Source organism: Callorhinchus milii, unplaced genomic scaffold, assembly GCF_018977255.1.
Source record: "Callorhinchus milii isolate IMCB2004 unplaced genomic scaffold, IMCB_Cmil_1.0 Scaffold8, whole genome shotgun sequence".
NCBI classification, from domain to species: Eukaryota; Metazoa; Chordata; class Chondrichthyes; order Chimaeriformes; family Callorhinchidae; genus Callorhinchus; species Callorhinchus milii.
In genome coordinates, this window is record NW_024704749.1 from 22,936,895 (window position 1) to 22,960,712 (window position 23,818).

The window sequence follows — 23,818 nt, forward strand, 5'->3', positions numbered from 1 at the left end:
TTACGGCGGTATCTGATGTGTTATTAACAAGCACATAACATTCAATTGGCTGCAACCTCCTACAAGTGCTAATTTTTAACAAATAAAATCTTGTAGTAAAAATAATGCGCTGACGGTCTTTAGAGATTTATCCCAGTGTCTGCGGTGCGAGAATTAGCAATACAGTAATATGCTCTGCTCCGTGTAGAGAATCTGTTCATATTTCATTGGTGAGGATAACCTAATTGACACCAGTGAGTGATGGAGATGATTGTCAGCAGTTAAATGATCATTGCGCGCTTCCCCATTATGCGTTCCACTTAATTGTGGAAGTGTAAGGTCCTGTCGGTCGCTCGCAGTTTGTCCCACAAATAATGCCAAGCCAAAGGAGAGTCCTGCTGACCTTTCACTGAAATTAGGTGGATTGACTCCCAGACTGAGAAGAGGGACATCTCTGCCTTCACGTCTGAAATTCAGTGGCAGATGAAATATTGTTTGACCTACCCACCCCACCCACCACTATCAACAAACCTCACCTCAATGCAAGAGCTACAAGGTTAAGATGAAACAGGTTTGAGAGCTGTACTGGCCTCTTAATTTTGTTTGTATTGTAGTACAATTCTTAACCTCGCAGACTCATCACTACCAACAAATGTCAGGGAAATAAACCAGTGACTGGATTAAACAGCGAAGCACGGGGCCACCATTTCACAATGTGGGTCAGCCGAGGGAACCACAGCCACCATTCTCGCTGCTTTCGTTCTGACCTAGTTTCTCTGCACATTTCAGGAAAAGACGCAACAGGCTCCTTATGCCTGGCTCTGTTTGTGCCGAGGAGAGCTGTGAGGGAGCCTGGGTCAGCAGGGGTTGCGGTGCTGGGTACACAGAGAATGGAACCGCAAACATTCAGCTTCTGTTAAATGATTCGAGGCATGATGTCCACAATCTTTCTTGTAGTGTCCTTAATGAGTAAGCTTTTTTCTTTGTGTCAGTGCTGTCTTTACACCAGCATTTTTAAGCACCTTGCTCTTCAGTCGCTTGGTTGGAATTATACATTTAATAGTGGTGATTGTCAACATAATAAGCAGTAAGAAAATTACATGTTGAGCAATTTAAGTAACCTTGCAATCTGTCAGAGGCATTGAAAGACAACAAATATGATCGAGTTATAATTTTCTTGAACTATATTACAGTGTCTTGAATACAATAATGTTTGCCTGGATATTAAAATACCAAGTTATTCCATTTTGCCGATCTCAATTATTGGTTTGTTTTGTTAATTAGTAGTTTGAAACATCATGTGCACGGAATAAGTATATAATTTGAGTTTATCATGAAAATGTACTTTCACTTGCAAAATGGCTAAGAGCCAACCAATCCAGTGTGTGGAGTTGGGCGTTAAGACACTGCGATGCTGTGCTTGATGATGATAATAATAATCCCTGCATTTGATACATCGCCTTTTACGTCGTTGAGACCTCTCAAAGCGCTTCACAGGATTTACTGTAGAATTGTTTGATTATCTTTTGCGGGCAAATCTCGATTGGCTGCTGTTTTGGTGCTATCTGACAAGTTACCTAATTCCTGACTGACCTGGCTGTTGGGTGAATTGTTCTGAATCTCAGTAACCCACAAACTAAATTGCTCGTGTCCTTGTGTTAAACCATTAAACCTCTCAGCTAATTGTGATTTTTTGTTGTTAAACACGGTGCCGATTGCTTTCCGTGCAATTTTAGTCCAGAAGTTAGGCTCAAAGAATGTTCTGTGAATTTAAAATATCTTTAAATATCTTTAAAAATTTCACTCATCCTCTCAGTCCTTTTCCCTCCCACCAGAGAAATGGGTTGCATTTTGAGAGATGACTCTTGTCACAATCCTTCTGAGCAGTCAATTACCAAGTGTTGCTTTTCAAAACAAAATGACCGACTGTTCCAAGCATAAGAATAGATGTAGATAATCATCTGATGTGGGAACACTGTGTTTGCTGCGCTGCAGGCTCTGTGAACGTGTCACTGTTGGAATACAGCTGGTGAGAGTTGAATAACGTGGAATGCGGGCTGGCTGGGGTTGTGCATTGATAGCCCGCAGCTTCGCTTCCCTGTCTTCAGTGGTCTTGGAGAAACCTGCATCTTGGAGCTTTCGTGGTTTTGTCCCTCGAGGTTGAGTGCGTTTGGCAGAGAACACGGCACTGGACACATTTGACTGAATCGCGCTTTCTTTTCCGTACTCGATGTTGCTCTTGCACAGTTAATGCACGGAAATCTCTCTTGACGTTGTGGATGGACACTTACCCCTGGAAGTCACTGCCGTCTCTGCTGACAGTGCTTGTGACTCAACAATCCCCTATATTATGAGTGGGACACTTAGTCCATTGTTCCCATAAATACACAGTCACTACACTTTACAATATATCCTGTGAAGCACTTTGAGATGTCTCGAAGACGTGATAAGGCGCTATATCAAATGCAAGGATTATTATAATATTATAATACAATTTCACTCATCCTCTCAGTTCTATCCCAGACCTGCCGTAGTACACGGAGTTGAAAATTGCAGGTGGCGTTTGATTTAACATGTGTGCATTTTTACCTTTAAGCACATGCCCTAGACTAGCCTAGACAAGCGTATTCAGCTCCACTTTGAGGGAAACGGCGCTGGACGTTTTATAGGACTTTCGCTCTGTGGAATTTTTTTTTAAAAAAAGCGCTTCAATGAAACGAGGCTAATTGGAATGTTTGGCCATTTGTCCCATTGATTTTTTTGTGGTTTATTTTCAGGTGATCATTCAGGATGTAACATGGAAAAAAGAAGATAGTTGTAAAAGAAGCTGCTTCATCAAAAGAATGGCCTTTCTGGACAACCCTGCCATCATCCTGGCCCACATCCGACAGTCGCACGTGACGAGCGATGACACAGGGATGTGCGAGATGGTCCTTATCGACCACGATGTTGACCTGGAGAAGGCCTATCCTCCCGCAGCGAGTGGCGTGCGGACGAGTGTCCAGGGAGAGGGCAGCGGTGAGACTCAGGGCTATGACTACTCGCAATCAGTTGACATTACCTCAAGCTGGGATTTTGGCATTCGGAGACGATCAAACACAGGTAACAGCTGATTGCATCTCGACTCAGTCACAAATTCCGTACAGTAACTGAATCATACATCGGCACTGCACTTTGGATATTTTGCCTTTTATATTTAGAATACTTAGTGCTGTCACACACCCTCACTAAAATGTACTCTACATCACGGGGAGTTGATAGACCCCAGTCAGGGTCTGTTACAAATCTGGGTGACAGATTCCGTGCTTTTTTATTGACATTTTGGCATTGAGTTTTTAAGAGAAATGTGGCAGACTGGACTTCACAAGGTTAGTCCAAAAGCAATAATTAGAAAGGCTTTGGGGTGGGGGAGGGGGAGCTCCCACCTTGAGCAGAGTCGGAGCAGGTTTGTGCATCGTGGAGGCGGAAGGGGATCTGACCACGGCGTGACGGGGGTCGGTGGAAGGGGGTCAGAAGCACCTGGGCAACCAATGCAAGACTGTCTGCGCGGATCAGTAAAGGAAGGAGTAACTTTATGTTAAAATTAATCCTTATTTTTTTCCTGAAGAATCGTATGACTGCTCATATTAAGATGACGCGCAGTACCATCCCCGAAAGAGGCTTGAAACAGAATCTTGAGTATTTTAGAAGGGAACTAGGCAAATCTTTGATTACAAATGCAAACGGGGTGTTCGGTGGAGAGGGCACAGGGCAGTATTACTGAATGGAGAGTCTTTAGAGAGCTGTCTACAGTCCCCACCCACGGGCTAAATGGCCTCCTCTCATGCTGTAAGATTTGATGATTTGCGGTCAAAGAACCTGTACCCTTTTACGCAGAATGTACTTAATTTACAGATAGAATTTACATTTCAAGAGAAAGGCATGTTTTAGCTCCATAAATAAATTAAACTGTAAATCTCAAATTGTGCGACATGGCACGGTATCGCCACCTCAGACAATCCAGCGCAGTGACTGGGATTTACTGCTAAAGCGTCAGCTATATATCTTTGGATTAATTGATGGCCTAAAACTATTAAAATACTTTATGCCTAAATAAGGCAAAGTGCAGGCTTGTGTTTTCCTTATCACTGATATTTGAACATTCGTTTAACGTTTGATCCTGAAGCTTTTCCAATTAAAAATTATTTTCAGTGCAATGAAAGTCCCAATGACTTTTTAATTATCTTCAAAAACTTGTTGAATGAAAGAATGGTTAATTGGAGTGATTTTATTTTTTTTGAAAAAAGTTAAAATTCCTTTGTGAGTAATGGGTGTGCAACCTCATGTCTAATTTATACACCTAAACGGCATTATGCTTCCCGGAGCAAGTGTGTGGACAAAGTTGACTGACATAGCCACATCTTGGGGCTTTGAGCTCCATACATTTTAACAAGTCATGAATATTCATTCTCACTTCAAACTAAATGTTCAAAACTACCAAACCCTTTGATATTTTACTTTGATTAGGGGGGGAAAAAAACAACCATCGAAATTAGTTCCAATTCTTTTGAGTTTAAGGAAACCGTTTAATAATTTTATTCCTTGTAATCTGATAGTCAATCGACTTTTACCAACCATTAAAATTTCTAGAAGAAACATTATTAATGATTTATGGTTCTGAACTGGCTTATTAATCACACGTGTTTTTACATTTTAATATTCTCTGCACTGTTGAAACTCTTTATGAGCTCTATTAATGTTTTATGTCTTTTAAATTCAATTATTAATCATGAACACTTTCAGAATTTTGTTGGTATTTGCATAGCTCTGGTGTCATCTTTGAAAATTTATGAATGTTTGACATAGTTATACTACAATATAAACCCCCATTTAAAAATGTGTAAATGTATTTCATTGTGACACTTTTACTGCTGACTTTCCCAGACAAAAGATGTTGTTTTTTTAGTTTTTCTTTCTTGACCTTCTCTTCACAGCACAAAGGCTGGAAAGATTGAGAAAAGAGCGACAAAATCAGATTAAATGCAAAAATATTCAGTGGAAAGAGAGAAACGCTGGACATTCAGGTAAAGCACTCACTCGCATGTGTTTGTGCCACACGTACCGTAAACATCCAGATTCAAAAGTTTCAAGAGTAACTTGTTTCCCTTTAAATAACTCCTTTGTCTGCATCGTACACAACACATCCAGAATACAGAGAGTGGGTCTGCAATTATGTGCAATTTGTGAAAAGAATTAGATTAGTCCAAGCATTTGGAATAATGTTTTTTAAAAATGCAATTGTTTGAATGAGATGCCCTGATGTATTTGATGAGTTAATATATAAAAACCTTTTAAAATAGTTATTTGATGGAAAGCCTGTGTCACGTGGCACATCTTTCTCAGGCGATGTCAGTTTCACTTTTTAAGGCATCTTAAACAAAGTCTAAAAAAAATCCTTTTAAAACCGATCCTACAGGAAACCTGGTCACCGTGTTCAATAATCGTATCACTTAGGCCATTACCTCAATTGCACAGCCTTTTGCCCTTGCATGCAAATGTATAATGCAGAGGTCGACCATTCAGGATTAATGGAAAAGAATTACAGCTTATCATCATTACGGAAGGCACTGCACAATTGACCAAGGTTTTAATGCTCCTGTGATTTTTATTTTTTCAGTCCTTGCTACAAAAATGTGTAGAGTCCTGTAGCTTAGTGGCTAGAGCACTTGCCTTGCAAGTGAGAGAACCTGGGTTTGATTCCCAGGTAGGGTGAAACTTTGGGCAAGTTTGTTTACTCCATGCACCTCGGTTTACCTAGCAGTATGTAGGAACCTGGTTGTTAGTTGATTGGCGGATCGCTTTTCCAGGGGTAATAATCCCTTCATAATAATAATAATAATTTGGTCCCTAAATCAACCCACGACTGTTTGTGGGACGCTGCTGTGCGCAAATGGCTGCCGCTTTTCGCCCACAAAATACACGGTCAATTCACTTTACAGTATATTCTGTGAAGTGCTTTGAGAATCTCAAAGACGTGATCAGGCGTTAAATCAAATGCAAGGATTATTATTATGGGGCTTAGTTTGCTTGTAAACGCTGCACTCTCAGTGGTTAGAGCACTCACCTCACAAGTGAGAGACCTGGGTTCTATTCCGGGCAGGGCGAAATGTTGGGCAAATTTCCTTACTCCACACGCCTCTATTTACCTAGCAGTAAGTAGGAAACCGGTTGTTAGTCAATTGGCGGATCATTTTTCCGAAGATAATAATACCAAAAAAAATAATAATTTGGTCACTCAAACCACAACTGTTTGCGGGACACTGCTGTGCACAATTGGCTGCCACGTTTTACCCACAAATATACAGTCAATTCACTTGATAGTATATTCTGTGAAGTGTTTTGAGACATCTAGAAGACGTGATAAGGCGCTATATCAAATGCAAGGATTATTATTATGGGGCTCAGTTTGCTTATAAACACAGCCCTCTCTCTGAGCCCATAAGTCTTTGGGTGGAGACAGGTGTGAGGTTGGTCCATCAGTTCCTTTGCTGGGCACAGCCAAGGAAAAGGTGTGATGCTGCAGGTGGGTGGGAATATGTCCCTTCTGGAATTGTGGTCGGGCCTTCAGCCTCTCAGCCCCAGGCTCTGGAACTCTATCTCCCAGTGCCTTCGCCGCTTCCTCCCTTTCCTCCTTCAAGGCCGGTCTCAAAACCTTTCTCTTTGACCGTGCCGTCAGCTCCCCTCTCGACTCTCTTCCCCCTCCTCGCTCCCTCCCTTCCCTCCCCTCACCCTGACCATTTCCCCCCTCCTTGCTCCCTCCCTTCCCTCCCCTCACCCTGACCATTTCCCCCCTCCTCGCTCCCTCCCTTCCCTCCCCTCACCCTGACCATTTCCCCCTTGCTCGGGTCATGACCCAACTGTGCAGCGCCTTGGGACGTCCTCCTGACGTGAAAGGCACTTTATAAATGGAATCTTGTTGTTGTTGTTGTTGTTGTTGTGGACTGTTACAGAATAAGGACTAGGCCCATCAAATCTGCACTGGTCTGTATCTTCGCCTGAGTCACGCAGACTAAACCTATTCTCTTGCTTGCTGTCCCTGCCCTGAAAATGTAATAATTCCAAGATGGCAAGGCAATAATAGGCAAAGGCTCATGACATAAAATAGAATGTTTATTACAAGTGCAGAATACCGCCTTTTATTAATTGGATATTAACCCTGTTTTATGTGTATGTGAAACCTAACCGCGAACTACATCACTTGTTTATTGGAATAATGTATTCAAACCTAATTCTCTGATTTTAGCAGAAGCACTAGGATCCTTGTTTGAAAAGAAGGACTTCCGAGCAAAGCCACTGAATACCGGCAAACAGTCTATGCTTTCCATCCGCCTTGAACAGTGTCCGCAGCAACTGAACAACCCGTTTAACGAATATTCCAAATTCGATGGCAAGGTGGGTGCAGAGAGAAGCTTTGTATTATACAGTATACTCCAGTTGTTGGATGTCCCGTGCTTTCTCAAACCATCAAGTTGTTGCTTGTGTGTTGCGTTAGGAAATACTTTTGAATCAGAGGAAGCTCGGGCTGATGTTGGTGCTTTCTGCTTGTGTGACTTTTGGATGGTAGCAAACACTGAATGAAAATGTTTCTGTGCCAGTTACCAGCATAACTGGGTCGTCTTTAGACAGGCATCATATGAAGCTAAAATACTAATAGCCTGTTATTCTTGTGTTGATTCATTCAACAAATTAGATAAATTTCAGTTAAATAATATCTCGGGATATAATATATAGTTTGGGACTCGACATGTCATGCGACTACCAAGATGGTGGAAGGTGAACTGGATGGATCTTGGTCTTCTTTCGCCAGCAAATTCTTATGTTCTTATGTATTGAAGCTGGTTCCTGTCAAACAAGAGGTCGATTGATTTGCATGTATCTCATCTTAGACACACAAACATTCAGCTTCCACAATGGATCCCTGCTTCCTCAAGTAATGGGGAAATTTCAAGTTACGAAGACATCTGGAGAAACATTTAACCCTCAAATCTGTTGTATTTTGGATTAGAAATGTGACTTCATTCCTCACAGGTTCTTCAAGTTGGTTCTTCAAATGCCTTCATGCCCTGGCACTTCCCTATAACTCTGACCTGCTTATTTCCCAGTCCACTGGCTCCTGCCCTCGTTCGACTGGCTCCGTCCTCCTGCATGTCCCTTTCAGCCATTATATCCCGAAATTCTGAAGCACTCTTCCTCTATCCCTCCGCCTTCCTCCTTTCTGCCCCATCTTCAGATCACACCTGATGGCCTTCCTTTTCGACCGTGCGTACGGTCCTCTCTCCCCTGCTCGGCGTCGTGCTCTGCTATTGTCAAGGGCTCTGGAATGCTAACCTGCATGAGGGGCTCTGTGTCAATGCAAGTTGTTGTTGTTGCCCATTGAGAGATCACCAGTCATCCCGCCAGATAAAGTACCAATTTACAAGAGCATCTTTTCTGTGTCACACAACCTAGGCTTGTGAGATCAGTCACAGCCACACATAAAAGGAATTGTAATTGTAAATCTTATCACAACAATTAATACTCTGCTCATCCTAATAATCAATAATCTGTAATCAAGTGATTTAATACCTTTATGTGAATGTCATTAACTTCTGAAAGACAACCACGTGTTTCATCAGCTCCTGGCAAATGTAAATTAGCCCGGGAGTTTCAGGCTGTTAAGTCCTCCTGTGCTTTAGATGATCATTATGAACTACCTGACCTTGTGGCGGTTTCATGTCTTGTGCTGCGTAATTAGGCTACAGTGTTTGAATTCACTCCCAGGTATGTATTGTGTTGTAAAACTGTAGGAGTTATACAGTAAAAGCAGCCAGCTAGATTATCTCTCAATCAGGCTGAAAACTTAGCTCAGTGCAGTCTTTCCCTAATGTACAATCAATCTCTCATATATGTCAACTTTGTTTTCTACGGTTATATTCATATATTTTACTCCACAAGCTAACAAAACCCAATTAATTCAATTGAATCCATGGTACTCCTTAGCACATGTGCCCACAGTTCCCTGCTATAAAGCAATAATATTCGAACCTCTTACTTGTTAACAGATCACTTTGAAAAGGACTGTGTGAGTCCTGCAGTTACTGGAGGAAGCTTTGGTGACAGGGAAGCCGGGAATTGAAGAATATTCAGAATTTTCACTAACGCAGAAAAAAGCAGCCAATTCCTTGTGTTTCTTACATTTTATTGCGTCCAATTCGTACTTTCTCCTCATTGGCATTGTCCTTTGTTCTTCGAGTTGGCCCTCAGCCTCTTCACGTGGGGTTCCACAGACACTGCTTGGTAGTCTGGTGTGATGCTCAGTCCTCCACGTGTTGAGGGCAGGACAGCCATACTGCTATCACCGGTCTGCCACACGTGAGCACAAGCTGGAGAGTAACACCACTGGCTTTAACTTCCTTAATCCCTGGGAAAGCCGCCCTGTTCAGCCAGGACCGTGATTTGAACCAAAGTGTTCCGGCCCCTAAGCTACAGCTTCATTAACCACACCATCAGGGTTGCTCAACTCTCCAGCTTTATCATTTCCTCATCGCTGAGAAACTCGTTCCAGCAACTAATTGTGATGAACTCTCGCTTTTCGTCCCAGTTTTACTTTCCTTTACCAGAAATATTCCAGTTTTAGATGCTGTATTCTCACATTGTTAGTGTAGCGATTTAATATAATAATAATAATCCTTGCATTTTGATACATCGCCCCATCACATCTTCAAGACGTCTCAAAGCGCATTACAGAATATATTGTAAAGTGAATTGACTGTATATTTTGTGGGCAAAACGTGGCAGCCAATTGCGCACAGCAGTGTCCCACAAACAGTCGTGGCTTGAGGGACCAAATTATTATTTTTTTTAAAAGGGATTATTTTGATTAGAACGTTTGGAGAGTTTTATTAAAGTTTTTATATATATATATATACATATCTCTATATATACTGTATATGCATCTGCTTCAGCCTCCAGCTGCCTTTTTATGAAGTGCGTTGGCGATGCACATGGTTTAGTTCCACTTGAAAACTGTAATGAGGCAATTACTGTGCTGTTTATAAGAAAGTTAAAATTATAGCTGTAAACAGTTGTTTGCAGTCGGTCTCATTTGTGGGCCTCAGTGTATTCATAAATAACTCTGAGTAGAGGTGCCCGTACAGTCACAGTCATGTATGTTTTACGAACCCAGATTGGAGTAGCTTGCTATTCTCCATTAAGAACAGTGTAGGGATTTGACAGCTTGCTTTCTGACAGCCAGTATGTGGAAGAGGAATTGTAATAGTTCACATAGGTTAGCGTGTGACTTCACGGTGGAAGGAGAAAGGGGGGAATATTTTATAAACACTAATTGCTTCGGTGTTAATTTTGTGTGTTGATCGAAGCAGTTCTTTTAAAACGTATCGTGGGGAATATACAGCATTATGCAGCCTGTGGTGAAAATTAATATGAATGTAGTGCCAATTATCATTTGCTGGTTGCTGGGTTTTAGCAGCATTTGGGGACAGTGGTCTGTAAAGAGAATCCTGCCTGCACTTAACTGTGTGTGGGGGTGGGGGGGAGCGGGGGGTGTTGGAGGTTAGTGTGTGTGAATGCGTGGGGGGATATTGTGAAATTCTCCATGAGATAATACGTTTTTTCTGGGTTCCATGCATTTGATGTCATTGGGATGCAATGCTTTAGGATGTTATTTACATTTCCCTGAACCCTAAGCCTGTGTTAGTCTCTCGCATGTCAAGTTTATTTACAGGCAGCTTCCAGTTATCTTTTAGTGTTGCACGACACACAGTATAAAAAGTCAGCTTGTACTTTTTGTGCGCCTGTAATTGGATTAAACCCCCTGTGTATGTTGAGTCTGCATGGGATTGAGATCCATTTGCTCCTGGATGTATCTCTGACATCCGCTGTAGGACAAATCATTCCTTGCTCCCCATTGCCTTGTTGGGGTGCTGGTTGAAACAGGTGGAGGTGCTCCTCACTATACATTGCAGTAAAACGACCTGCAACAACAACAATAAATTACATTTACACCGTACCTTTCATATCAGAACGTCCCAAGGCTCTGATCAGTCAGGAATCCGTACCCGAGCTGGGGGTTGCGATCAGGAGGGGTGGAGAGCGGGGAGGGGTAGGAGGGTGACCGAAGGCACGGTTGAAGAGGAGGGTCTTGAGACGGGTCTAGAAGGAGGCAAGGGAGGGGATGTCCCAAAGACGTGACGATGAAAACTTTTATATACAGAGAGAACATCAGCATTGCCTATTTCCCTCAATGCTGAGCTGGGGGTGAACGTGTCAGCCTCTAAGACTGCCAAAGCAAAAAGCCTTCCCTCTCGCTGGTGAAGCAGAAAGGAAAATCCAGGATTGGGAATTGGAATCGTGTTATTCATCTAGAATTTCAAATGTTCATCCCAATAATTGGGGGTAGGGGGCAGGGGGGTGTGCATAGAAAGTTATGGGATTATCAGTGCTGTCCTGAATTTTGTGAGCCGACAAATGCAATCCTATTGTTAAATAAAAAACAAAATACTGCAGGTGCTGGAAATCTGAAATAAATAATAATTATTATTTAATTATTATCTGAAATAAAAGCAGAAGTCACTGGGACACGCAGCAGGTCAGGCATCATCTATGGAGAGCAAAATGAGTTAACGTTTCAGGTCGATGATCTTTTGGTCATCGACCTGAAACGTTAACTCATTTTCCTCTCTCCATAGATGCTGCCTGACCTGCTGCGTGTTACCATTGTTAAATAAATAGTTTCCGAAACAACTTGCTCCATTTGGAACGTGAAAACACTGGACTATCTCTATTTCCTCGTTTCTTCTAACCTCCCGCAGCTAAGCCCTGCACAATCATTCAGAATCGCAGAAGATTTTATTTTTAGTCAGTGGAAGAAAGTTTTTTTTTCCTGTTGGTTTGGAGTTAGCAATCTGCTGATGTATTTGAGACGGTTGCAAGGTTACAGAAAAAATGGATTTGTAACCATCTGTCAAAACCCTTAACTTCCTTTTATAAATGGGTCACTACTGCAGGGAATATTCTATGGCAGGTGGAGGCGAGCTGTACAGTAGTATCTCTCTGCTTTCCCCGCTGTAAGCGTTCTGGTGACATACCAGATCTGAAACAGCTTTAGATCTGTTCCAATCCTTTCCAAAGATTTGGGAGCAGGTGACACACGAGCATTGGCAAACCTTTGGCAGGTTTCCTTACTCCACACGCCTCTGATTACCTAGCAGTACGTAGGAACCCGGCTATTAGTCGATTGGTGGATCGCTTTTCCGGGGGTAATAATCCCTTCCACAAATAAATAAATAATTTGGTCCCTCAATCCAAGATTGGTTGTGGAAAATTGCTGTGCGCAATTGGCTGCCGCGTTTCACCCACAAAATATACAGTTCATTCACTTTACAGTATATTCTGTGAAGGGCTTTGAGACGTCTAGAGGACATGATAAGGCACTGTATCAAATGCAAGGATTGTTATTATTGGCTTTACAGTGTAACCTCAGTCGGTAACCCACCATCTCCCCAGCAGTACTCTGGGCAGCTCTGAGATGAAATGGCCAACAGACGCAGTCACAACACCTCACTGTAAAATCTGGTGAAGCGCTTTGATGTCTTGATGACGTGATTAATAATAATCCTTGCATTTGATATAGCGCTTTTCACGTCGGGAGGACGTCCCAAAGCGCTTCACAGAACACACTGTAAAGTGAATTGACTGTATATTTGTGGGCGAACGCGGCAGCCAATTGCGCACAGCAATGTCCCACAAACAGTCGTAGATTGAAAATGACCAATTTGTTATTGGTTTTTTTTTGGTTTTGGAGGGATTATTATTAGGCTCTGTGTGGAGTAAGGAAACTTGCCCAAGGTTTGGCCCTCTGCCTGGAATTGAACTCAGGTCTCTCACTTGCAAAGCGAGTGCTCTAACCACTGAGCTACAGGACTCCACGATAGGTGCTGTAGCAAACGCAAGGATTATAGATGTGTATTTTATAGCCACAAAGAAACAAGTGATTGGAATCTTTGTGAGGGAGAGAGAAAAAAACACTCTTTCTGTTTTTATAACCTGTCATTTAAGTATCAATCATGGCTGACCCTTTGCCAAGCTTAACTGACTGAGACCCTATCTAGCATATCTCAAAAAAATGTAAGCTAGATATATTATTTTCTCTCTCGTTTCCTCAACCCCAACCTCCCACCCTTTCCTCCTCACCTCCTCAATTCTGTGGCCATGACTTTTCTTGATGTTTTAAAATTCCCTGAACCACCATCTGTGTGCAGAATGGGTTCTTGTTCATTCAAGTGCACACAGATGGATGACACGGGCTTGATGCAAGCTGGTACTGACAGATGAAATGTCTGTATCTGCTTGTATATCTGCTCACTTGTCTTTCGCCCTATTTTTATACCAGTATTTCTGGTGCACTCACCGCACAGACCGCGCAGACTAAACTTGAAGCTAAAAGCTTATGGCATAGCTCGCAAACAGAGCAGCTTTGATGGGAACAGGACCTTGTTCTGAAACCCCAGTTTGCTTCCTGATCTGTACATTCTGTTGCATTTTTAAGACTCTCTGGTTTCATCAAACATGGAGTCCCGTAGCTTAGTGGTTAGAGCACTCGCCTCGCAAGTGAGAGGACCTGGGTTTGATTCCTGGGCAGGGCGAAACACTGGGCAAGTTTCCTTACTCCAGGGACAGATTCTAAACTCCACAAAATCTCATTAGAGACTGAGTTGCTGTCTATGAGGCAGCAGGATATCAACAACAGCAACATTTATATAATTTGGTCACTCAATCCATGACTGTTTGTGGGACGCTGCTGTGCGCAATTGGCTGGTGGGTTTCACCCACAAAATATACAGTCAATTCACTTTGCAGTATATTGTGTGAAGCGCTTTGAGAAGTCTCAAAGACATGATAAGGCGCTATATCAAATCAAGGATTATTATTATCGTAACTAATGAATGAACCTGCGCTGACCAAACCAACTCTGCTGAGTGCTGGTAAATGTGGAGTTGTGTGTTCACTGGAACATTGCGTTGGTGGAGAAACTGTTTGGCAACAATTGTCAGTCGGACGGATTGGAAACATGGCAGAATAGTTTCCGTATTTCCTCTCCTCTTCCTGTTTTTACTCACCTTTCATGCGGTGCAGAAAGCTTTTAATATAGCCCTAAACCGTGTCCAGATTTCATTCACATTATTTCAGTTTAAGTTTGGTTGTTTTAAATATTGGGGGGGGAGGGGGGTTAGAATTGTATCATTCATTAAGATCTCTTCCCCATCACAGACCGTCTATGTGTATCTATCTCCCCCCCTCTCCCTTTTCTATCCTCACCTTACACCTTGGTTTCCATTATATTGAGAGGCATTATTTTAAATTAAAATTGCTTGCCTTGCAGCACATTTTGTGGCTTGTTAACTTGCTTTAAGCAGTACCAGCAGCTTTCAGGGTTGACTTTCAGCTGCTGTAGAGGTGACTTGCAGAGTGGAAGCAATGTGCTCCTGTTCCTGGGTGCTCTTGCTTTGAATCGTGCTGTGTAAACTTAACCTGCACTCAGATACCTTACCCCAAACAACACATTGGTTTGTTCTGTTGCCACTGAGTTTCAGATGTTAGACAGCTTTGTGTTTATAATAATCCTTGCATTTGATATTAGTGCCTTAACACATCGTCTCAAAAGTGCTTCACAGAATATATTGTAAAGTTGATTGACTATTTTTGTGGGTGAAACACGGCAGCCAATTGCACACAGCAGTGTCCCACAAACAGTTGTGGATTGAGTGGCCAAATTTTAATCTTTTTTTTGAGGGATTATTACCCCTGGAAAGTGATCAGCCAATCGATTAACAACCAGGTTCTTACTTACTGCAAGGTAAACAGAGGCGTGTGATGTAAGGAAACTTGCCTATAGTTTTGCCCTGCCTGGGAATCAAACCCGGGCCCTCTCGCTTGAGAGGCGTGTGCTCTACGCTACGGGATTCCGTGAACACGATGACATGCAGAGAGAGAGAGAGAGAGAAAGTGTCCAGTACTACCCTTCAGATTCGGTTGATCAGGGACCCAACCCCCCCGCCCTCACCCCAACCACCATCACGTGTGTGCAAGTGGAAGAATAGGAATTAAAACTGTCACCTTTTACCAATTTCACGCATCGCGACAGATCAGTTTTTTTAGTGTTTAGTACGTTGGCATCAAATGATTTGGGGCATTTGTAAATGCAATTATTGAGACAAAATAAAAAAAATCCAATTGGTTTGCAAAGGGTTGCAGGAAACAGTAACTTTCTTTTTTACAGAAGGCGTCATGGAAACTATTCCGCATGTAAGTTTTGTGTATTTGTGGAGAGGTGCAGCTGTGGTCGCTTCATTCGTCAATGAAGGGGAGAATCTTGACAGCAGTCTAACATCAGACTCCAGTTAATCATGTGACCTACTTACATGGGCAGGTGTAGCGAGATGCTTATTGAGATGGAATTTTCTGTTTGCTTGTGATCAGTGGATACTTGCAGTCTTTCACAGTGAATTAGACTACATATCCGTAGTTTTACCCTGCCTCTTCAACAGTGCTTACGGTCACCTCCCTCTCCCCTAGGCTCGGTGTCAGGCTCCGCCACTATTAAGCGCTCTGATACGCTGCCCCGCGTCAAAGGCGCTATGTAAATTCAAGTTGTTGTTTTAAATCTCCCAAGTTGCACCCAAGAGTGATTTGGTAAATGCAGAGAGAAGAGATGTAACTACGACACTAGACTGTCTTCCAACTTGCTTCAGCTCAGATTCAAAAAGAAGTTTAACAAACAACAACAAATTACATTTGTATAGCACCCTTCACGTCAGGAGGATGTCCCAAGGCGCTGGATAGTCAGGGATTTGGACTCAAACTGGGGTTGGGATCACGAGGGGTGGAGGGCAGGGATGGTTAGGGGTAGGAGGGTAACTGAAGGCACAGTTGAGGCTCTTGAGATGTGCCTCAAAGGAGGCAAGGAAGGGAGTGAGGTGAAAGGACTGTGGGATGAAGTTCCAAACGGTGGGGATAGAGAGGCTTGAAGGCCTGATTGCCGATGGAGGGCCGGTGGTGGGCGTGGAGCAGGCCGGACCCCGCTGAGATAAGTTAGAGGACAGGTTGAAATGGGGTCAGTGGGTCACAGAGGTAGAAAGGAGCAAGGCCGTGGAGGGCTTCCCTTTCCCTGTTAGATTCTGAATGACTGGCTGTGAATTTCCAGCATTTTCTGTTTTATTTACTGTTTGTTTAGAATTCTTATAAACCGCTCGAGTGATCGCGAGTCCTTGCTGTAATAAGGTATGTAAACTGTAGGCACAATCGTTCCAGCTTTGGTATCTTAAAGCTCCCAACAAGATCATTGAACCTCATTTATCACCTTATTTTTATTTTGCTTCCTATAAAGTTAATCCTTTCATGATGCTCAATAAGCCCATGCAATTTGCAGTGACATTTCCATGTGGATTTCTGATCAAAGGACAAATAAATGCAGGAAGAAATGTCATTTCAAAGCCCCCTGCCTCTGTTATGTATGTCGGGAAATGCTGTTTTTTTAATATATATTATATATCCACACACACACATGTATATGTGTGTGTGTGTGTGTTTGGAGTCCTGTAGTTCAGTGATTAGAGCACTCGCCTCGCAAGTGAGAGGACCTGAGTTTGATTTCCAGTCAGGGCCAAACATTAGGCAAGCTTCCTTACTCCATACGCCTCTGTTTACCTAGCAGTAAGTAAGAACCCGGTTGTTATTCGATTGGTTGATCGCTTTTTCAGGGGTAATCTTTCAAAGAAATAATCATAAATTAGTTACTCGATCCACGGCACTATTTGTGAGACACTTTCTGTGCACAATTGGCTGCCGCGTTTCACCCACGAAATATGCAGTCAATTCACTTCACATTATATTCTGTGAAGCGCTTTGAGACAGCTCAAAGAGGTGATAAGGCGCTGTATCAAATGCAAGGATTATTAATATTATTGGTCAAGTTTTCTAGTTCCCTCTCGAAGTCTAGTCAGGCAAGACTTGGTTATCTCATTGAAAATCCGTTCTCGTATAGAGAATAAAGATTCATCTTTGTAGCTTGATTTAACACCAGTGCTTTAGAAATGCGGCATGTGTTGTAGCAGATGTTTACATAAGGTACTGTCTTTCCTGACAGCGGTTAAAAAGTATGGTTGCAGTAATCAAATTGTGGTGCAGCAAGTCAGATGCAACTACTAGATCGAATTAAATTAGATACAAGATTTATGAATAGCCTTAGCGGAGATAAAATTTCACTGGCTCATCTTCATCTGCTGTATAATAGCCTCACGCCATGGAACTTACTTGTGCTTTAAACACAAACAATCCTAAAGATTTTTACGCTAAATAATTATCCCAGTCTTTCATGCCTCGATATAGTCCTCATCTAATTTATTACTGCTATCATTATCTCCTGTGTTAATGAAATGATTTGACATTTTAAATGCTATGAACATTAGACATTTCATTATATTTTGAGGTATGTCCTGACAGAGCTTTCAGTGTCTTATAAATTTCTATTAAATAGATGTTCTGTTACGACAATTTTTCAGATCATTGCGGAGCTTTTGACTAATAGTTGTGTTTTGACTCCATTATAATATAGCAGTATTTTTTTTATGTCTGAAAAATCCTTTTCTCATTCAGGTTTACCATGTTGCTTTTAAATTAAATCATTTACTTCTTAGGGTCAGCATGTAAATCAGCAAACCAGAGCTTGTTGTGAATTATTGACTTGGTGAGATTTTCGTAACCTGCAAGTCAAAAAGGATTGTTTTATTTTTAGAATTAAATTTTTTTTTACTTGTCTTTGTTAAAACTGCATTGGAACAGCAGTAAAACTGAGCAGAGTACCCTAATAGATTTTTTTTTAACTGCGTTGTTAACACAAGTGGAGCTCTGGATTGTTGTGTTTGTGCCGTGGATAGATTTGTGGGGCTGAATGCTGCAGAAACGATAACATATTCAAGCTTTCCTGCCGATAGTGGATAGCAGCATTTACCACGGCTATATTGCTTTACGGGAACGGTTAAGAGGACTTTTCAAACCTTTTGTTTGTGTGCCAAATGGTAATCTGAGGCTATAATAGTTGTGTTAATCTTAGATCCATGCGGAGAACAGAGTGAGGCTTTATAATAATAATAATGTATTGCTTTTATGTGTTTTGTTTGCCCCCAAAAAACCTTAATTTTTTTTAAATTGTGTTTATTAACATCGTTGACGCAGGTTACAGACGAGGTATTTTGCTGGGAAAACCAAGGCTACAACTGTTTTCATCACATACAATTGGTTAGGTTTGCTGTACTGATGCGCAATAACAGCACAGAGCAAAACACTTCCACTTAGATAGTACAAATAGACTTATTGACCATGAATTTTTTTTGTCAATTTTGCTGTTCTGGCAGATTCTTCTTTTTAAGTGTTCACCATTAAATTAAAAGAGAGAACCACAATTTCCAATAGTAATTAACTTGAGTATATTGTGAAGGCATCGTTAGCATTAAAGTAACCTTTATGCCTTCTTGCTTTTATCTGGCTTCATGTAGTAGATAATGACTTTAAAGAGCATTTGTTAAAAGGTAAATGGTAATGAGCATTAAGAGATGGGGGATGTCTTGCAAGCCATTTTCTGTACAAAGACATGTAAGGACCTCGGTTTAAACAGTGTAAAATTAGAGGTTTATACTTGATGTCTCCTTGTAATTGAAGTGCCCAGAATAACCTCCGCACATTCCCAGATGTTGTGGGATATGTATTTCTTATAAAGCGTAAGTCTTTCATTAATGTCTTTGCTGAAGAGTTATGGGCATAAAATGTTGGCTGCATGATTCATCTAAATGAGACTAGTGTCAAATTTCAAAAATGCATTTTCTTGCATTTCAAATAACCTGATATCTCTGAAAAAGCTCAGCATTGACATTGTGTACAAGGGGAAATAACTCTGTCGTCTCCCCCATCCACATAACACCCTCCCAACAAAATCTAGGGGCTGCGTTGTTGGAGGCACAATCCTTTGTATAAGATTTTAACCCAAGTCCCCGTCTGTGCCTGTTCAGGTGGATGTTAAAGATCCAGCCGTGCTATTCGAAGAGTGAAGGGAGATTTTCCTGATTTCCTGACCATCTAATTAGTCATTCAGCTCATTGCTGTTCATTTAATTGCTGTGGGCAAATAGGCTCTCACGTGCACTGTCAAAATACACAGTCACTGCACTTTACAGTAAATTCTGTGAGTGCTTGGCAGCCGCCTCCTGTTGTGAAGGGCGTCGTATCAAATGCAAAGATTAATGTCATCTTGCTGGGCCAAGTGCCTGCCACCTTCGCTTGCAAAGACAGACTCTACACGTGACAGTAATTGACGGCAATGCTTTGGTTTTGACAAGGTAAAGTTCCATAGTGCAGGTTCTTTTTAAGAGATGAGCATTGCACTTCACATTGGGCAAGAGATGTTAAACTTCCAGCTCTGTGGTACCCAACTCAACTCTTGAGACACCGTAGTGAACATTTTCCCTTTCAGCTTGCTACAAGAACATCTTTCCACATGTTCACCTGTTTGTAAGGAAATGTGATGAGGATCCAAGAGCGAGGTTTTATGTGTCAGGAATTGGGGGAAATTAAAATGCCGAGTGTGTTATGGTTAGTGGCACGAGCGGAATGCGGTTCGTTTCCATCAGATCATCAGTTGTGCATTTTATTTACGTTAGCTACTTGGAGAAGTTATAAATCTTTTGGTTGCAAACTGCATTGATTGAATAGTTGACTGCACGAATGTGCTCACAACAAATCACGGCATATTGTGAATCCAGTTTGCGCTTTGTAATGCAGCTGTCACAATATGTCGCCAGGGCAGAAGCATCTCTGACAGTGTCATCTCTGACAGGCCTGGGCCACATTGGGACCCAGGGTACTGCAGTTCGGCAGATGGGACTGCAATGGGTACTCACAGTATACTTTTAAGATGTACAATAAAAGGTTTGCTTCTGTGTGTGGCAATGGAGGGAGCAGACAACTACAAAATTACATTTGTAGAGTGCCTTTCACATCGGGAGGACGTCCCAAGGCGCTGGACAGTCAGGGGTCAGGACCCGAGCAGGGGGGAGGGGTGGGGTAGGGGTGAGGGAAGGCAGAGAGGTGGGAGTGCGACCAAAGGCACGATCGAAGAGGAGAGTCTTGAGACCGGACTTGAAGGAGGCAAGGGAGCGATGGGAATGTGGGATGGAGTTCCAAAGGGTGGAGGCAGAGACGCTGAAGGCCCGACTGCCAATAGTGGGGCAGGCTGGGTGGGGGACATGGGGAGCAGACAGGGGCAGCATGGGGTCAGCAGGTCACAGTGGTAGGAAGAAGCAAGGCCGTGGAGGGCCTTGAAGGCAAGGATGAGGATTTAGAATTTTGTCCTCTGAGGGATGGGGAGCCAGTGGAGCCGGCGAGGGTGGGTGGGTGGGGGTAATAGGGTCATGGAGACTGGTGTGGGAGACAACACGAGCTGCAGAGTTCTGGATGAGCTTGCGGAGGGAAGAGTTGGGAAGTCCGACAAGCAGGGAGTTGGCATAGTCGAGCCTGGATGTAATATATGCGTGAATGAGGGTTTCAGCGGCCTGAGGGGAGAGGCAGTGGCGGAGCCGGGGGGTGTTGCAGAGGTGTTACACTTTAGAGCATGACAGCTCAGTGGTTACACTTTATACCACATAGAATTGATTAAAAAAAAATCTCGGTCTGTGTTTTAAGTTGTTTGCATTGACACAATGCAGAAACTGGGAGTTAATTCCTCGTGCAGAACATGTAGTGACTCTTGATGTGGATGTACAACAGGAGTATTTCTATTAGAAGTTGCTTGACTTCATGGCTGAAGGAATTTTCAGCATCCACCCCCCAACCTTCACTATCAGATTTCTTAAAATGTGTGAATCTATGAGATTATGGGGGGAGATAATGACACAATTGCTTCTCACAACTGTTAATTTAAATTCTCATGTGAAAAGTAAGAGAAAAGATAATTATAAGTCCTGCGTTTGATATCGCGCCTTAGCACATCGTTGAGACGTTTCAAAGCGCTTCACAGAATATACCGAAAGTGAATTTACAGTATATTTTGTGGGTGAAACGCGGCAGCCAATTGCGTGGACTATAGTAAGATTCTTGTGACTATCCATGTACATTGTCGAGAACGTTTCTGCTTTTGTCTGTCTTCCCGAGCGCTGAGTCCCCTATTGAAAAAAAATTAAATACAGCATGTGGTTCTTAAACCAGTGCACATACGGCTTGTGTTAAACTTCCAAGAACTTTCTGCCTATTTTGTTGTCAGCCATTAATAATGAGTGGTTTGAAACGGGTATTATTAAATGCAGATCTCTTTTTAAAAGTGATGCCTAGTTGCGGCTGCAGCTTGTCAGTAATCACACCTATAGAAACTCGTAATTTTCTTCAAGGAAATGACACTGACAGTATTAAAAAAAACCCGAGTGCCCCCATGAAAAGCAAGTTCATTGCAAATTAGTGGTGGTCCTTGCAAAGCAGCAGGCAAAGGCGTGTCAAGTAGTGATACTGATAAAGAAACCTAGCATTTTAAGCTGTCAGAGCTAGTGGCTCAGCTAGCTTTGGAACACATTAATCACATCGTGTCAACTAAAACTTGCATCAAATTAACACATTGGAATCCAGCGCATTAGTGTGAGGGCGAATTCACCTGATCATTACAGAACACCATTGCCACTTTTTTATATATATATATATATATATATATACACACACACTGAAAGATATAATTAAGTGGATTGAATGGAAACGGCAAATATTAAATATCTGTTCTCAAGACGTCAGGCTACAAAGTGAATCATCTCCAGCAGACGTGACATTTGCCGACTCGGGGATTGTTTAGCTGCTTTTTAACGTTATTTTAAGAAAAACGTTTCTTCCACTTGTGCTAAACTATTCGAAAAATGCAATGTTAAGCGATGCTTCACCCACAAGATATACAGTCAGTTCACTTTGCAGTATATCCTGTGAAGCGCTTTGGGACGTCTCAAAGACGTGATAAAATGCAATATCAAAACCAAAAATTATTATTGTACAGTCTTCTTAGCAGTTCCAACATTGAGAGCTGTGACAATATTTAACTAGTTAATTCTGAAATGCTGGGCTGTGGCAGGTGCACAAGGTAAATTCTTCAAGCCCAGTCTGAATTCTGAATTCTATTTTTATTTACTCTTGGTCCAGGATTGTTCGCCGTGAAATATTAAAGATGAATGTGTTGCTGCTCGAGTTAACAGGGAATTTGTCGCTGGCGACTGAAGCCAGTCCTAGAGGTTGCTCTCAGAGGATGTGCCTGTTTAATTGTTTGCGTATCCTCCACTTGCCTCTGTGTAAACCTGCTGTGGGAAGCTAGTGCCACAATCCGTAATTTCAGATTTAAACTCTGTTAATTATTCAGAGGAATTTTACGCTGGAAAAATACGAAGCTGACATCAGTAGAGAACTAGAAGTGTGTGTGTGGTGTGTGTGGGGGTATATATGTAGTGTGGGTATGTGATGTATTTGATGTCCCTCCCTTCCCTCCCCTCACCCTGACCATTTCCCCCCTCCTCGCTCCCTCCCTCCCTCCCCTCCCCTCACCCTGACCATTTCCCCCCAATGCTCGGGTCATGACCCAACTGTGCAGCGCCTTGGGACGTCCTCCTGACGTGAAAGGCGCTTTATAAATGGAATCTTGTTGTTGTTGTTGTGAGTGGTGTGGGGCTGTGTATGATGTGTGGGGGTATGCGGTGTGTGTGTGTGTGTGTGGGTACATATCTCCACAGTGATTACTTCACGTTGTGCCAAGACAATCGCACGGTAAAACAACTGGCTTTCTCTGCATTCTTTGTTCATTAATTCTCTCAATCCCTTCCTAGCCCCGTTATAACCCACGGAAACCAATGCTGTGTTGCTGTGGATCCTTCATATATTTTTTAGTTCCTTCTTCTGAATAGACTGAACTTAAGAACCAATATTGTTAACTTAGGCTTTGTATCATTGACTGATATTTTTGTTAAAATGTGGCTTCCTTTTAAATACAAGTACTGAATATTCCCTTTATACCTTTCAACTTACTTCCTCCGCCGGGAGTGTACTTCTGAACAATTAAAGATGCTTTTTTTCGTTATAATTACTATTTTCCCCCCACAAACCTAAAGGAACAAACAAATCCTGTTTCTCCTGTCTCCTGTTCAGGTAGATATTAAAGATCCCTTGACAACTATTTGAAAAAAAGAAGTGAGTTTCTCTCTCCGGGTATCCTGGCCAACAATCAGATAACGTTGGTCACTCAGTGAGTGACCCCCCCCACCCTTTCCGAGCAGGGAAGGGAGCAGTAAGATCTCCTGTAGAATCTGTGGCAGCTCCAGAACTAACTGATGGATTCCCATGAACTTGCTACAGTAAATCCCGTGAAGCGCTTTGAGACGTCTGGACGATGCTATCGGGCGCTGTATAATATGCAAGGATTACTGTTGTTGTTACGTTTGATGTGTGGCTGAGATGTGCTGCTTATTCAGCTGAAGTTGCCGTGTGAATTGTATTGTAACAAAGCCAGTGGTGCAGTGTGCAGACAGTGACAGAGAGAGTCCATGTAGATAACACTCTCCTGACCACATCTGCTCAGAGGAACCACATGTCAGTTCTATCTCGCTGTAGTGTTTCCTTCCATTGTTTCTGATGATTTAAAAATACTTTTTTTGGGGGGTTGCGTGGGCGTGGGGGGAAGATAGTGATTTATAACCTGATGTTTGTCTGGCTTTTTGCTGACCCTTTTTAAGCGGTGA

The 23,818-nt window shown here is 42.3% G+C and overlaps 1 protein-coding gene across 4 annotated transcripts in view; it reads left to right on the top strand.

Annotated features, from left to right (window-relative positions):
* mapkap1 (MAPK associated protein 1) overlaps positions 1–23,818 on the top strand; it is a 138,458-nt gene that overhangs the window by 13,293 nt on the left and 101,347 nt on the right. For 3 of the 4 annotated variants that reach the window (XM_042337268.1, XM_007909517.2, XM_007909519.2), the window contains exons 2-4: positions 2,757–3,081; positions 4,953–5,042; positions 7,262–7,410. In XM_042337268.1, coding sequence (XP_042193202.1) covers positions 2,823–3,081; positions 4,953–5,042; positions 7,262–7,410 — 498 coding nt within the window. In that variant the 5' untranslated portion in view covers positions 2,757–2,822. The remainder of the gene's footprint in view (positions 1–2,756; positions 3,082–4,952; positions 5,043–7,261; positions 7,411–23,818) is intronic. The other variant, XM_007909518.2, reaches the window with a different exon arrangement.